The sequence below is a fragment of the Myotis myotis genome, unplaced genomic scaffold (genome assembly GCF_014108235.1).
Source record: "Myotis myotis isolate mMyoMyo1 unplaced genomic scaffold, mMyoMyo1.p scaffold_m19_p_21, whole genome shotgun sequence".
Lineage (NCBI taxonomy): Eukaryota > Metazoa > Chordata > Mammalia > Chiroptera > Vespertilionidae > Myotis > Myotis myotis.
Window position 1 is genome coordinate 10633425 of NW_023416326.1, and position 13000 is coordinate 10646424.

Sequence of the window (13000 nt, forward strand, 5' to 3'; positions counted from 1 at the left end):
ATGTATGCACACATGTAAAAATTCTCTGAATATACAGTATGAGTTATTAATCTTCCTTCCCCATCGTCTATGTCTACTTAGAAAACAAACCTGACATTAAAACACAGGAAGAAATAAAACACTGAATAAAGTCCCCGTTTATGTTAGTTTGGTGATACTGAATCAATGATGAATGATTGGTTTCCACTTAACCTTGATAGTTGACCAAATTATGGGTTCTAGTAACAACGGCCTCTGATAGCATTAAAACAAACATCTCTAGAGAGAGAACTTTTCTCAATAAATAAATTCAAAGCAATTGAAAAAGCACTTTCTGTAATCAATCGCCTTATTGTTCATGCTCTTCAGATCTGAGTGATAGAAAAAAAGACCCCCCAAAATCCCTCACAACCCCGAGGTAAAGACTAAACAAAACAATATAACAGGTAAAGTGTTTTTGGTGCTTGGCACTGCTCCTTTGAAAATGCCTGTTGAAAAGACCAAGTTCAGCTGCGGTGACATTCCAAGAGGCAGGGAATGAGGCAGATTCAATCAAAGCCGGGGCAGCACCTGGCTGTGCATATATTCGATCCCACTCATCAATCAATCAACATATATTGTGATGTACAATGTGTCTACTAAATAGAGCACAGTTTACCAGTCTTCCTCTATACTAATAAAAGGGTAATATGCTGATTAGACCAGACAGACCTGATGTCTTCCAGATGTCCTTCCGGACATCCTTCCAGATAAAGCCACAGCCGCTGCGAGGGCCAATGGCCAGCGGCGGCACAAGAGAGGCCTCTGCACGGGCCGGTCCAGCCAGTGCCATGGTTTCTTCTGCAGAGGCAGTGGGAGAGGGGACTGCATGGGCCTGGGCCTGGCGCCATGCCTCTGCAGAGGCTGGATGGGGTGCAAACTGCTATGCCTCAACCTCCCACAGCCCCTCCCCGAGCTGGCCTGGCCCCAGATCGTCCCCCACCCACCAGTGGGCGGGGAGCAGGGCCAGTGTTAAGAAGTGAGGGCCAAGGGCTGGCAGCCACAGCAGCCAGCAGTGACAGCAGCAGTGGGGTGATGGGGGCAGCACCTTCCCCTGATTGGCCGGTTGCCTCTCGCAGAGGGAGGCCAGAGGCAGCAGCAGCTGCAGGGTGATGGGGGTGGCGCCTTTCCCTGATCACCCAGTCACCTCCTGCAGGCCTAAGCCATCAGTAGGACAGCCCTGAGGGCTCCCAGACAGTGAGAGGGGGAAGGCTGGGTTGAGGGACACTCCCCTCCCCCTCCAGTGCACGAATTTTCATGTCCCGGGCCTCTAGTGTAATAATAAAATGAAATATGCTGGCCTGGCCGGTGTGGCTCAGTGGTTGAGCGTCAACCTATGAACTAGGAGGCTGTGGTTTGCTTCCCAGTCAAGGCACATGCCTGGGTTGTGGGCATCATCCCATGTGGGGCATGCAGGAGGCAGCTGATCAGTGGTTCTCTCTCATCACTGATGTTTCTATCTCTCTCTCCTGCTCCCTTCCTCTCTGAAATCAGTAAAATAAATAAATAAATAAATAAATAAATAAATAAATAAATACGTTGTTCTCTGCCCTCAAAAAAGCATGGAACCCTGTACAGGCAGTTGAGATGTAGGACCTGATCTAGGAATGGAAATACATCAGGCAAAGAGGAGCAGGTAGATGGCATCTGGCAGAAAGCCCTTGGGAGCTAAATCAGGAATCCTTGCATAAGACACCTGCTTGACACTCTACCATCTTCTTTCAGATGATGTTAGGAAATTAACTGAAGTACAGGTTAAAATTTGGTGATGGCAAAGGTGATATTCATAACATATTAAACAGGATACAGCCAGGCACTGATGAATCAGAGCGGACACACTGACCAATGGGAGCAGACAGCAGTGAAAACCAAATTGGTTTTGATATATTAGTATGAAAGCTGAACATTGTCTCCTGCTGGGGATACCTGTAAGTTACAGTAGAGCCAATGAGCAGATTGTCACAGTAAATGAAAACTTACATAAATATTTTAAGAATCATCATTAGAGACTTGATATTATGAAAAGCTTCTATTCTTTCCCTTACTCCTATATTCTAATTACCAATCCCCATAAAACAGTTATGCTATAAATATAAGCATATGATGGCCACAGATCTTCACCCATGAGGATGCAATATTATATGCGATAGTTAATTTTGAATGATAGTTTTATACCTAGTTCCTCTAAGCTAAATAAGGTAACCAAATAACAAATGAGATAGCAGAAGTTTTAAGAGGTTAAATGACTTACTAATGATCACATGGCTTGCTACTGACCAAGTTTGTTTATCTGATGCCCATATACTTAGTTTTGACAAAACGATGGCTACAGTGGATTGAATGTGTCAAAGTTCACATAACAAAATAGGATACATCTCCCTTCCCGGACTATGAACTCCAGATACCAAGAGTAAACCATATAGTCCCACCTAAGATTACCTGGTGAGATGACAAAGAATATGTTTTTAGTTGCCGCTTTCTGAAATACCAACCCTGGCTGACAGACACATTGGCTGTCCACCAACATTCTGCATCATCTTCTCTTCCAGGCACATGGCAAAATGGCATCTCTCTGTCTCCTTTGAAATTAGACTTGGCCATAAAAAGTGATCGTAATCAATTCCTGGCAAGTCACATAAGAGCCGCAATGGTTTACTGCTCTCTTTCTACTGCCTCCATTCCCAAATCATCCCAGATAGGACATTTCTTCAGCCGGACTTGAGGTGAGAACAGGGCAGTGCAAAGACTCCCGTTCACCCGTGTGGACTTGTGGTCTGAGCAAGAAATGAACAGGGTTTATATCTGAGATGCTAGGGGAGTTTGCTATTACAGTACCGCCAAGCTGGTCTTGACTAAGACAGCAATGGGGCTGGAAATGGAGGGGGAAGACTGTGCTGAGGAAAGCCATGACTTTGATGTGGTGGATGGTGGGTGTGTCCAGGACACTCTATAAGAGGCTGGCATGAGGGCAGTCCTCCTTGTGTGGAAACGGCTGGTCAAACTGTTGTCTGTGGTCACCGGGGAATGAAGATCATGTGCCCAGCGAATTCACAGAACCAGGGGAGATGTCAGGAAGCTCAGGGACCACTGGAAAAACCCAGCGAGGTATCAGAGATGTCACACAATCCATTCTTGTATTGACGAAAGCAACAGAAGGACTGACATGTGAGCTCAAAGGCAGGCTAGGTTCCAATGCCGAAAGCACGCAGAAATACACAAAGCGCCATGTGTGTTTTTGGTGAAACAGTGAATAACCATCAATAAAAGCAATCCCATGTCCATTTGAAAGAAGAATGAAAAACTAAGTAAAATCCCTCCCAAGAATGGTCTTTTCAACACAAGCAATTCCTTGGGCCAAGTCACAGTGTGGCGTTAAAACCCAGGTCTTACCTGACTCCTCAAAGTCGCTGTTGTAGGCTTTCCAGGTCTCGGTTATCCGAAGCAGATTCTCTTCCATGGCTTGGATGTCCATGGAGGGGCAGTTGCATTCTGGGAATCTGGGGCCACACTGACACCAGCAGTCATTGTCCTTGCAGATGAATTCTCCCTCGGAGTTGCAGGCGATGTAGCTCAGAGCTGCCTGCACAAAACGCTCCTGAAGATAGTCGGGGAGGAGAGCCTGCAGGCCTTAAAGAGCAAACACAGCAAACAAGTTTGCTTTGATAAAGAAAAAAAAGCTTAATACATATTTACAACTAGAGGCCCCATGCACGTAGGGTCCCTAGGCCTGGCTAGCAGTAAGGGCTGATCGGGGCCTTCCGGCTGCTGGCTGGGGCCTTCCTTCATTCCACGCTTCCCCCTTGTGGTCAGCACACGTCATAGCGAGTGGTTGCACTCCCGAGGGGACACTTTGCATATTAGACTTTTATATATATAGATAGCCAAAAAGGTCAAAGACTCAGTGTATCGAGAAATGGATTGATGCATGTTGAACACGAACCCTGGAAAATTATCTAACTCCACAAAATTGCAAATATTTATAACTCTTTGCACCATATGCTGACTCCATGCACTGTGCAAGAAGCCCAGTAAATATAGACGTGCTCAACCCCTCAGACTACCTGATTTTGTTTTTTGAACTTACTTGATTGGCTCTCTGACTCATTTGAACAGAATGTTTGGTGATTTCCCTCTTGTAGAATCACCTACATTGTAGGTACAGACTGTCTGCCCTTAAAAAAGAGGCAGGTGTTTATTCTGCACCACTTGATTTCTAAGAGTTTTCAGTATTCTCTTTTGTTGTTGTTTCTCTTTGTTAATTCTCCCCTGAGGATATTGTCCACTGATTTTTAGAGACAGTGGAAAGGAGGAAGAGGGACAGAGAGAGAGAGAAGCATCAATATGAGAGAGACGCATCGATTGGTTGCCTCTCGCTGGCACCCAACCAGGGCCAGGGATCCAGCCTGTCCTTGACCGGAATCGAACTTTGGGACCCTTCTGTCCCAGGACTGTTGCTCTATCCACTGAGCAACACTGGCTAGGGCAAGCCCCAGTGGGGGAGCATGCAGGAGGCAGCCTATCGATGATTCTCTCTCATCACTGATGTTTCAACCTCTCTCTCCCTCTCCCTTTCTCTCTGAAATTAATAAATATATTTTTAAAGAATGTTGTCTCAATTTCAGCATTTATTGCTAAACAGGAAAATTTAATAAGAAGGCTAAACATTCAAACTAGTCAGTAGATTAAAATAAACATAACAGTAAGGGAAAATTTGACCAACACATAGTTGTTATTTACTATAAAACTGGATTTTCACACTTACATTTCCTTTATTTAAAAAAGTCAATGTTTGACCTTTAATTATTATCTATGAGGTGCATTTAATAAAAACAAAGAATTAGCATTGAGAGAAAAATGCATGTTGATGTAAAATTGAATATGTAAATACAGTTCGTGCTTACGCAATTGAAGAAGGCAGACCAGAAAAGAGCAACTCAGAATTACTCCTTTGATCAGTCGGCAGGATTTAGACAATGTGCCAACACCAAGACTTTCCTGAACTTATTCAAACTAGTGCATGTTTATTCATAACCTTTCGCAGCCTGAATGAATGAGCAATATGCATACAACACGAGCATTTCAGAAACAATATAGGCTTGTTAAAAGTTGTTATTTTTTAAAACCCTCTATTATGTTATTAGAAAAAGATGCTAAGTTACTAGCATTATCACATAATCTATCTTTATAGTGGAAAATATAAATATCAAAATGTATGTATTCTCAAGTACATTTCTATTTGTCAGAAGACAAATGCAGCCATAACAGCCATATATATTTATTTTTAAAATGTTAACAGTTCATGTTACACCATGAATAAGTATGTTTACAACTTTTACCAGAATCTATAAGAAAAAATACAAAGCTGCCTGGTCAGCATGGCTCAGAGGTTGAGCGTTGAGCTATGAACCAGGAGGTCACGGTTTGATTCCCAGTCAAGGCACATGCCTGGGTTGACAGCTCGATCCCCAGTAGGGGGCGTGCAGGAGGCAGTCGATCAATGATTCTCTCTCATCATTGATGTTTCTATCTCTCTCCCTCTCCCTTCCTCTCTGAAATCAATAAAAATATATATATTTTTTAAAATGCAAAGCTCAGGCACACCTATGAAAAAACTGCTACTTGTTGAGCCAGTGAGAACCCTAAGGAAGTAAAATGCTATCATGAAAAATTTTCAGTCGCTACAGATAATTTAAGAAGTACGGCGAATTTTGACATTTCCGTCATCTTGTCTGGAATGCTCGTATGGGTTCAAAATTTGGGAAGTTGGCCTTTTGTGAGAATTTTAAAAGCCCAGCACGGCACACGGGGCTGATAACACCAAGAAGAAAGTCATCACAGCGGGAGAGCTGCCATCGAGGCCCATGGAGAATGAGTGTTGCTTACATACCTTGCAACTGAATCTTATTCTCAGGACTTTGGACCAGAACAGAGCTGACAGAATCTAGGTTGTCATAGTTACTGCAGCCCAGGGGACCCGTCCGTGTTTCTGTTACCTGCCCAAAAAAAAACACACACACACCAACTTTATTATGCAAGTCAGGCTTGACCATGCTCTCTGGGTTCAATGGAGTTGTCACGCAGGGACAGCATACATGGGACAGGAAACATCACGGAATGGTGCAGGATCTGATCCACAGCAACCATCCGCACCTCCAGACACAAAGCAGACAGGTGACTCTCTTTGTCATTCTACGTTCTTCCCTTGGGCCAGGCATACATCTCCTGTGGATGCCCTCTTTGGTCAAAAGCATCACTCACAGAAGATCATCAATTTTACCCGAGCTATGACAAGGGCATGCTCCTTTATGTAGAGAGCGAGTTTTGACTCATATAAGAATTGTTTTTTGTTGGTTCATTTTTCCTCAATGAATCAGAACTATCTACCAGGCTACTGTCTAAAAATTAACTTAAGTATTTTATTGCTCTGCTTAAAAATCTACAAATATTCCCTCTTTTATGGTGACAACAAAGTCTAAACTCTTCTGTGTGGTTTCCACTTACCCAGTTACCCGCACGACAATCATGAACTATTTTAAACTTCCCTTAAATGGTTGGAGCAGGTTCACGAAACATTGACAATGTCAACTATATTTTAAATCATGATATTAATTGTGTATAATGCACCAAGTACTATGCTTATTATTGTGTGGAGATGCAAGGAAGTTTAGCATTGATATGCTCTTGCATTTTTCACTTGAGGACTCACAGCATTTGTGGTATTTGAATACCTTACTCACTTATCTTACCACAAAGTCTCCTTTATGTTTCATAATGGCAATGATTAAAGGACTTTGCAATCCTCTCTTTGCATTAACTTTACTTATTTAACTGTAAACTCCCTATTCAGAATTACACATGGCACCTGGCACACGGTAGGAATTCAAGAACGGTGAACTAAATCGATGAGTAAATATTTTATTTTTAGTTAGAAAACTTTATTATAAAACAATACTGACATTTATTTATTAAACTTTTTTTTTTTTTTTGGGGGGGGGAACCTCTAAGAAAATGCAGCAGGGCCAGCCTATGTAAATTTCTAAAACTCATCTGGCCTCACCATTCATATGCAAATGAGTCCCTGGAGCCCAGGGAGGTTGGCCAGCCCACTGGGTATCATGTAAGGAAATGAGAGCTGGAGCTGGTACCTGAACCTCAGACTCATGAATCAAATACCCATTCAGAAAGCAGCCTGGCTTTCTAACCTCCACACATAAGTGTTAGAAACTTGACTTGCCTTGGTCAATCTAATGCATCCCCATTCATCCTGTCTCTAACTCTCTCTCCCTGTCTCACAATAAAGTTACAGTAAAGCACAATTTAATTGGTCTAGATCAGCCGTGGGCAAACTACGGCCCGCGGGCCGGATCCGGCCCATTTGAAATGAATAAAACTAAAAAAAAAAAAAAAAAAAAAAAAAAAGACCGGACCCTTTTATGTCATGATGTTTACTTTGAATTTATATTAGTTCACACAAACACTCCATCCATGCTTTTGTTCCGGCCCTCCGGTCCAGTTTAAGAACCCATTGTGGCCCTCTAGTCAAAAAGTTTGATCACCCCTGGTCTAGATTGTTGTGCAAGTCTCTTAGAATGGGGTTCTATCTTGGGTCATTGTCATGAACAATAAATATTGCTATAAATGTGCTTGTGCCTATACTTCAAAGACCAAATGAACTGGCTTTTATTCTGAGGATTAATTTATTAGTGCTTTCAAGTAGAAATTCCCACCCATTCTTTTATTACTCTACACTAGACTTCTAAAAAAGTAAAATATGTGTTGATTAGTTTCTGTTAGATCCTAAGGCAGTATGCTTGTTTCTGTTCCTATATGTGTAGGATCTTTTACAATTGCATATGCTTAAAGCTATCAAACTAATAAAAGCTTTAGAAAATGTTGATGCTACAATATATATGTAACTTATACACAACTATACAAATCGTATATATGATATAATATGCATGTTAAATTCATTATATATGATTATTATCTCACATGATACTAAAAAAATTTATATATAACTACATAAATTTTAGATATGTTATAATTTAATATATATGATAACTATATCACATGTTATCAATCTATAATAATAAAAGCGTAATATGCTAATTAGACCAGACGTCCTTCCAGATGTCCTTCTGGATGACCTTCTGGAAAAGTTGGGGCTGCAAGGGAAGCCCAGGTCCTGGGTGCCAGAGGGAAGCTGGTACTGGCAGCTGGGGAAAGGAAGGCCTACTCTTGCTTGAATTTCATGCATCAGGCCTCTAGTTTATATATAATTATATATATGATTATAAATTACATTGAATGATTAGAAATTATATAACTATATAATCTGTTTCTTCAAATGGGAATATTAAGTTTGAAGATATTCTTAGCATTTATTTTTTTCTGTCAGTCATTCTTATTTCATCATTTTACTAAGCACTTAATGTCAAACTGCAATTTTAATGTATTCCTAGTTCTATATCCTGCAACATTCCTGGGATTTAAAATTGAATTTAGAAATCAATTTGCAAACACATTGTTAATAAAAGAGGCATTTAAAAATAAAACGGTTCATATTGATATGAACAAAGACTTCAGTAACAAAGACTTTAATTTTTAAAATTGTCTTATTTGTGAGCGAAGTGCAAATGCACCTATAAAACTCTACGTCCTCAAGTGAAAAAGTACAAGAGCATATCAATGCTAAATTTCCATGCATCGCCACAAAATAATAAGCATTGTACTTGGTGCATTACACACAATTAACATCGTGATTTAAAATATAGTTGACATTGTCAATGTTTCTTGAACCTGCTCCAACCATTTAATGGAAGTTTAAAATAGTTCATGATAAATAACCAATGCCAAGATGACTCATATTTTCACATCAAAAGTACAAAAACAAATCAAATAGTAACTCAATGGAAAGAAGAATTGTTGAATTATTTATCTATGCAAATGACTTTCTGCTGAAAACTATTTTCTCTAGCTCCACTCCCCATAATTTGACTATTAGAATCATTTATCCTAGGATTGCATTTTTAAAACACTCTAGAGGTTCTACGTCAGGAGGAACGGTGATCCTAGAAACAGGAGGATAAAGAGGACGATTATAAACAATATTAAGTTACGTATATCCATGAAACGTGCACAAGAGAAACCATATAACTGTGAAATGTAAACTAGAAGAAAGGAGAAACATGGCTGATACAGTATGTGAAGCCCGGCTGGTGTGGCTCAGTGGTTGAGCTTTGACCTCTGAACCAGGAGGTCATGGCACATGCCCTGGTCAGCAGGCTCGATCCCCAGGAGGGGGCGTGCAGGAGGCAGCCGATCCGTGATCCTCTCTCATCACTGATGTTTTCTATCTCTCTGTCCCTCTCCCTGCCTCTCTGCAATCAATAAAAATGTATTTTTTAAAAATAGAGTATGTGAAATAAGCTATTAAGGTTGGAGGAGAGTGGCACAAAAGACAGTCACATTTGATTCAGGGACAAAACAGACCGCGCGTTCCTGGAGAGCAATTGCTTTGGTGCAATTTGCACTTGTACTTGCCACCATGAGTCCAGGCCTGGTGACAATGATCGACCTATTTTTTTCCATGCCCCATAAATTATCCTCCATCAAAACAATACACATGCCCCCCACCCACCAACAGCCCCAGGTAACTCTATTGAGACAGACTCTGTATGCTCTTTGAACACCCATTAAGACATGAAAGTACATTTGGGCCTAGAAGAGAGAGGTTTTTTTTAGATGATTAAAGCATCTATTCAGTGTGATATGGAATAAGGTAAACTGGACACGATTTTGTCACACCAAGGTTGCTAAATAACATCAGGACTCCTTTGTGCCTAAATCGTGGTTGCCATGGCATTTAAATGCATGGCTGTTGACTGGTGTTGGAGAGGCCAAATCTATAAGCTCACTCCTACAGATTGCTATTTTGATTTCTGTTATAAGTAGCATAGCTTCAAATCACGGCAATTGCAGGATACTCTGTGGCAAAGAACCCCAAATATATACATATATATATATATATATATATATATATATATATATGTATATATATATATATATGTATATATATATATGTATATATGTATGTATGCATTAAAAAACCCTCATTTTTCTAAGAGCTTCGTTTGTGAAGTCTGTAACTGATGATGGTCCATAAACGGTAACCGTAGACTTCATTATGCAAAACCTTTAGGATCTTGTTACTACGCTGGAGTTGGCTAAGAGTTTTCTGATGCATTTCATGTTAACAATGACAATAGGAAAACTTCACTGCCACAGGGCACCGCAAACCGCAGTCCAGCTTTCAAGCGCGTCTGGGCCATGGCTGGCTGTCTGCATCCTGGTGACAACTTCAGAGGGCGCTTCCCTGGCTGCGGCCACTGCCTGGACCGGACGCATGACATTTTTGGGAACTCAGGAACCACAGGTTCTTTTCTGTTGCTTCACATAAAAAATTAATGCTACGTGGGGCAGCGTTTCCTACATTTACCTTAGAAATGAAAGCAAACAGGAGAAGCAAAACATGGAGAGTGCTTTTATTTTCTTTACTGTTTATTCTATGAATTGCAATCGCATTGCCGTTTACTTACTGAATCTGCTTAAGCGGACCACAGACTTTAAAATGCAATGGCAAAAAAAATGCTTCTAGGTCCAAGTCCAAAATATTTTTAGAGCTCATGTAAATCATGATAAAACTAACAGTGTTTTGCCCTGCCAGCGTTGCTCAGTGGTTGAGCATCGGCCTATGAACCAGGGGGTCACACAGTTCGAATTCCGGTCAGGGCACATGCCAGAGTTATGGGCTTGATCCCCAGGGTGGGGCGTGCAGGAGGCAGCCAGTCGATGAGTCTCATCATTGAGGTTTCTGTCTCTTTCTCCCTCTCCCTTCCTCTCTGAAATCAAGGAAAATATATTTAAAAAGTAAAAAAGAAATAAGAAAAGGAAGCATCGAAGCATGGAACAGACTGTGGAGTCTCAGAGGGAAGGCACGGGAGGGTGGGAACAGATCAATCGGAGACCTTGTATGTGTATAAGCATAACCCATGGATGCAGACAGTGGAGTGGTGGAGGCCGGAGGGGTGAGGGGAGGCCTGGGCGGGCTATAAGGGGTCAATGGGAGAATAAAGGGGGCATAGGCAATACTTTCAACAATAATTTTTTTAAAAAAGGGGGAGCAAAATAGCTCATTCAGTTGATAGCATCATCAGCTCACAGTGAACTGCTTGACTGAGACGCCAGGTGAGTACCAATTGGGCAGTATGGGTGGATCTAGAAACACACGGATAAAAGAAATTATACAGCGGCCATTAATGCAACCGGGAATCCAACCATGACCTCCTGGTTCACAGGTCGACGCTCCACCACTGAACCACCGCGGCGGGGCTATGCTTCCTTCTGACAAAGTGACTAAAAATGGGCAGATGGGCCCTGGCTGGTTTGGCTCAGTGGATAGAGCGTCGGCCTGCGGACTGAAAGGTCCCAGGTTCGATTCCAGTCAAGGGCACGTACCTTGGTTGCGGGCACATCCCCAGTTGGGGGTGTGCAAGAGGCAGCTGATGGATGTTTCTCTCTCATCGATGTTTCTAACTCTCTATCTCTCTCCCTTCCTCTCTGTAAAAAATCAATAAACTATATTTTTAAAAAATGTGCAGATGGGAATGTCAAGAGCTGGAGGAAAAGCACCCAGCACCACGTTCGAGGACCAGCGCCGAGAGCGCATCAGGGTCCTACCCGTCGACATGGCTTCTAGTGCCCTCAAGGAAGACACACCTGGGACCACTGTCCCTGTCCAAATGCCAGCCGCACATGCCCTGTGCACTAGGACATGCAAGACGGCACCTGGTTAGACAGAACTTCTTTCCTGTTGAAAATTTAATAAAACTATGTCATGGTTAATATTCTGAAATGTCTCCTTTCATTTAGGAATCAGCCTAATGTATTGTGACATTCCCCACAATGCCCACTATTCCATTTCCCCCCCCCCCAAAAAAAAACTTTTACCAAGATCTTGTATTACTCCTCTGAAACTTTCTATTTCCTATGCCTATTCTGAATGAACTATTAAAACATTTCTTATTGCTTCTGATTAAAAATGTAAGACTTTTTACTTGCGCCTTTTGAAGTGCCCTAAGAGTTGAATATTTCTGGATTCCATAAGCACATCAAAAGCTTCTGATGTCAGTTATCTTTTTTATAATAAGACAGCTCATGCCTGTGCACTGACTAGCTAAAGTGTCGTATCGAGACTGTCATATTCTTCCATTTGTCACCCGATAAGACAAGCGCCGAGAGAACTGATAATCACACCACACAAAACTCAACAGACTCAGGCATAATTAGAAAGACAGAGTTCATTTCTTATTTCAATTAGCCATTACAGAAACACTTGAACTGTCATTTCTTTTTTTCACTCAAAAAAAAAAAAAATCGGCTTTACTCACACACAAAAAGTTAGGATAAATCCACATTCTTTAATAATCATTAAAGTCAGCACCAAGATGACTTCAAATGAGCAAAGTAATAATGTAAGAGAAAGAGGAACCTTACAGTCTGCATGAATTACATAGGCACTAATAAAATTCTAAGAGCCAAGAAAAAAAGCAATAAATTGGGCAAATCGCTCAGCAATACTGTAATCAAAGTATGCATTGCTGCCCTCCCCCCAATTTTTTTAGTTAATATAGAGCCTGAGAATTATAACTAAGAAAATACTTTATAATAAACTAGAGGCCCAGTGCATGAAATTCATGCATTCGGGGAGGGGGGTCCCTTAGCCTGGCCTGTGCCCTCTTGCAATTCAGGAGCCCTCAAGGGATGTCTGACTGACATCCTTAGTGCTGCCATGGAGGCAGGAGAGGCTCCCGCCACCGCCGCTGCACTGGCTCACCGTGAGGCCAGCTTCTGGGAGTGCACTGACCACCAGGGGGCAGCTCCTGCGTCAAGTGTCTGCCCCCCGGTGGTCAGTGCACGTCAT

General features: G+C 41.7%; 1 protein-coding gene across 4 annotated transcripts in view; it reads right to left on the minus strand.

Annotated features, from left to right (window-relative positions):
* Positions 1-13000, minus strand: part of BRINP3 (BMP/retinoic acid inducible neural specific 3) — a 161580-nt gene that overhangs the window by 51627 nt on the left and 96953 nt on the right. For all 4 annotated transcript variants that reach the window (XM_036355209.1, XM_036355210.1, XM_036355211.1 and 1 more), the window contains 2 exons: positions 5906-6011; positions 3409-3645 (listed from right to left, as the gene is read on the minus strand). In XM_036355209.1, coding sequence (XP_036211102.1) covers positions 3409-3645; positions 5906-6011 — 343 coding nt within the window. The remainder of the gene's footprint in view (positions 1-3408; positions 3646-5905; positions 6012-13000) is intronic.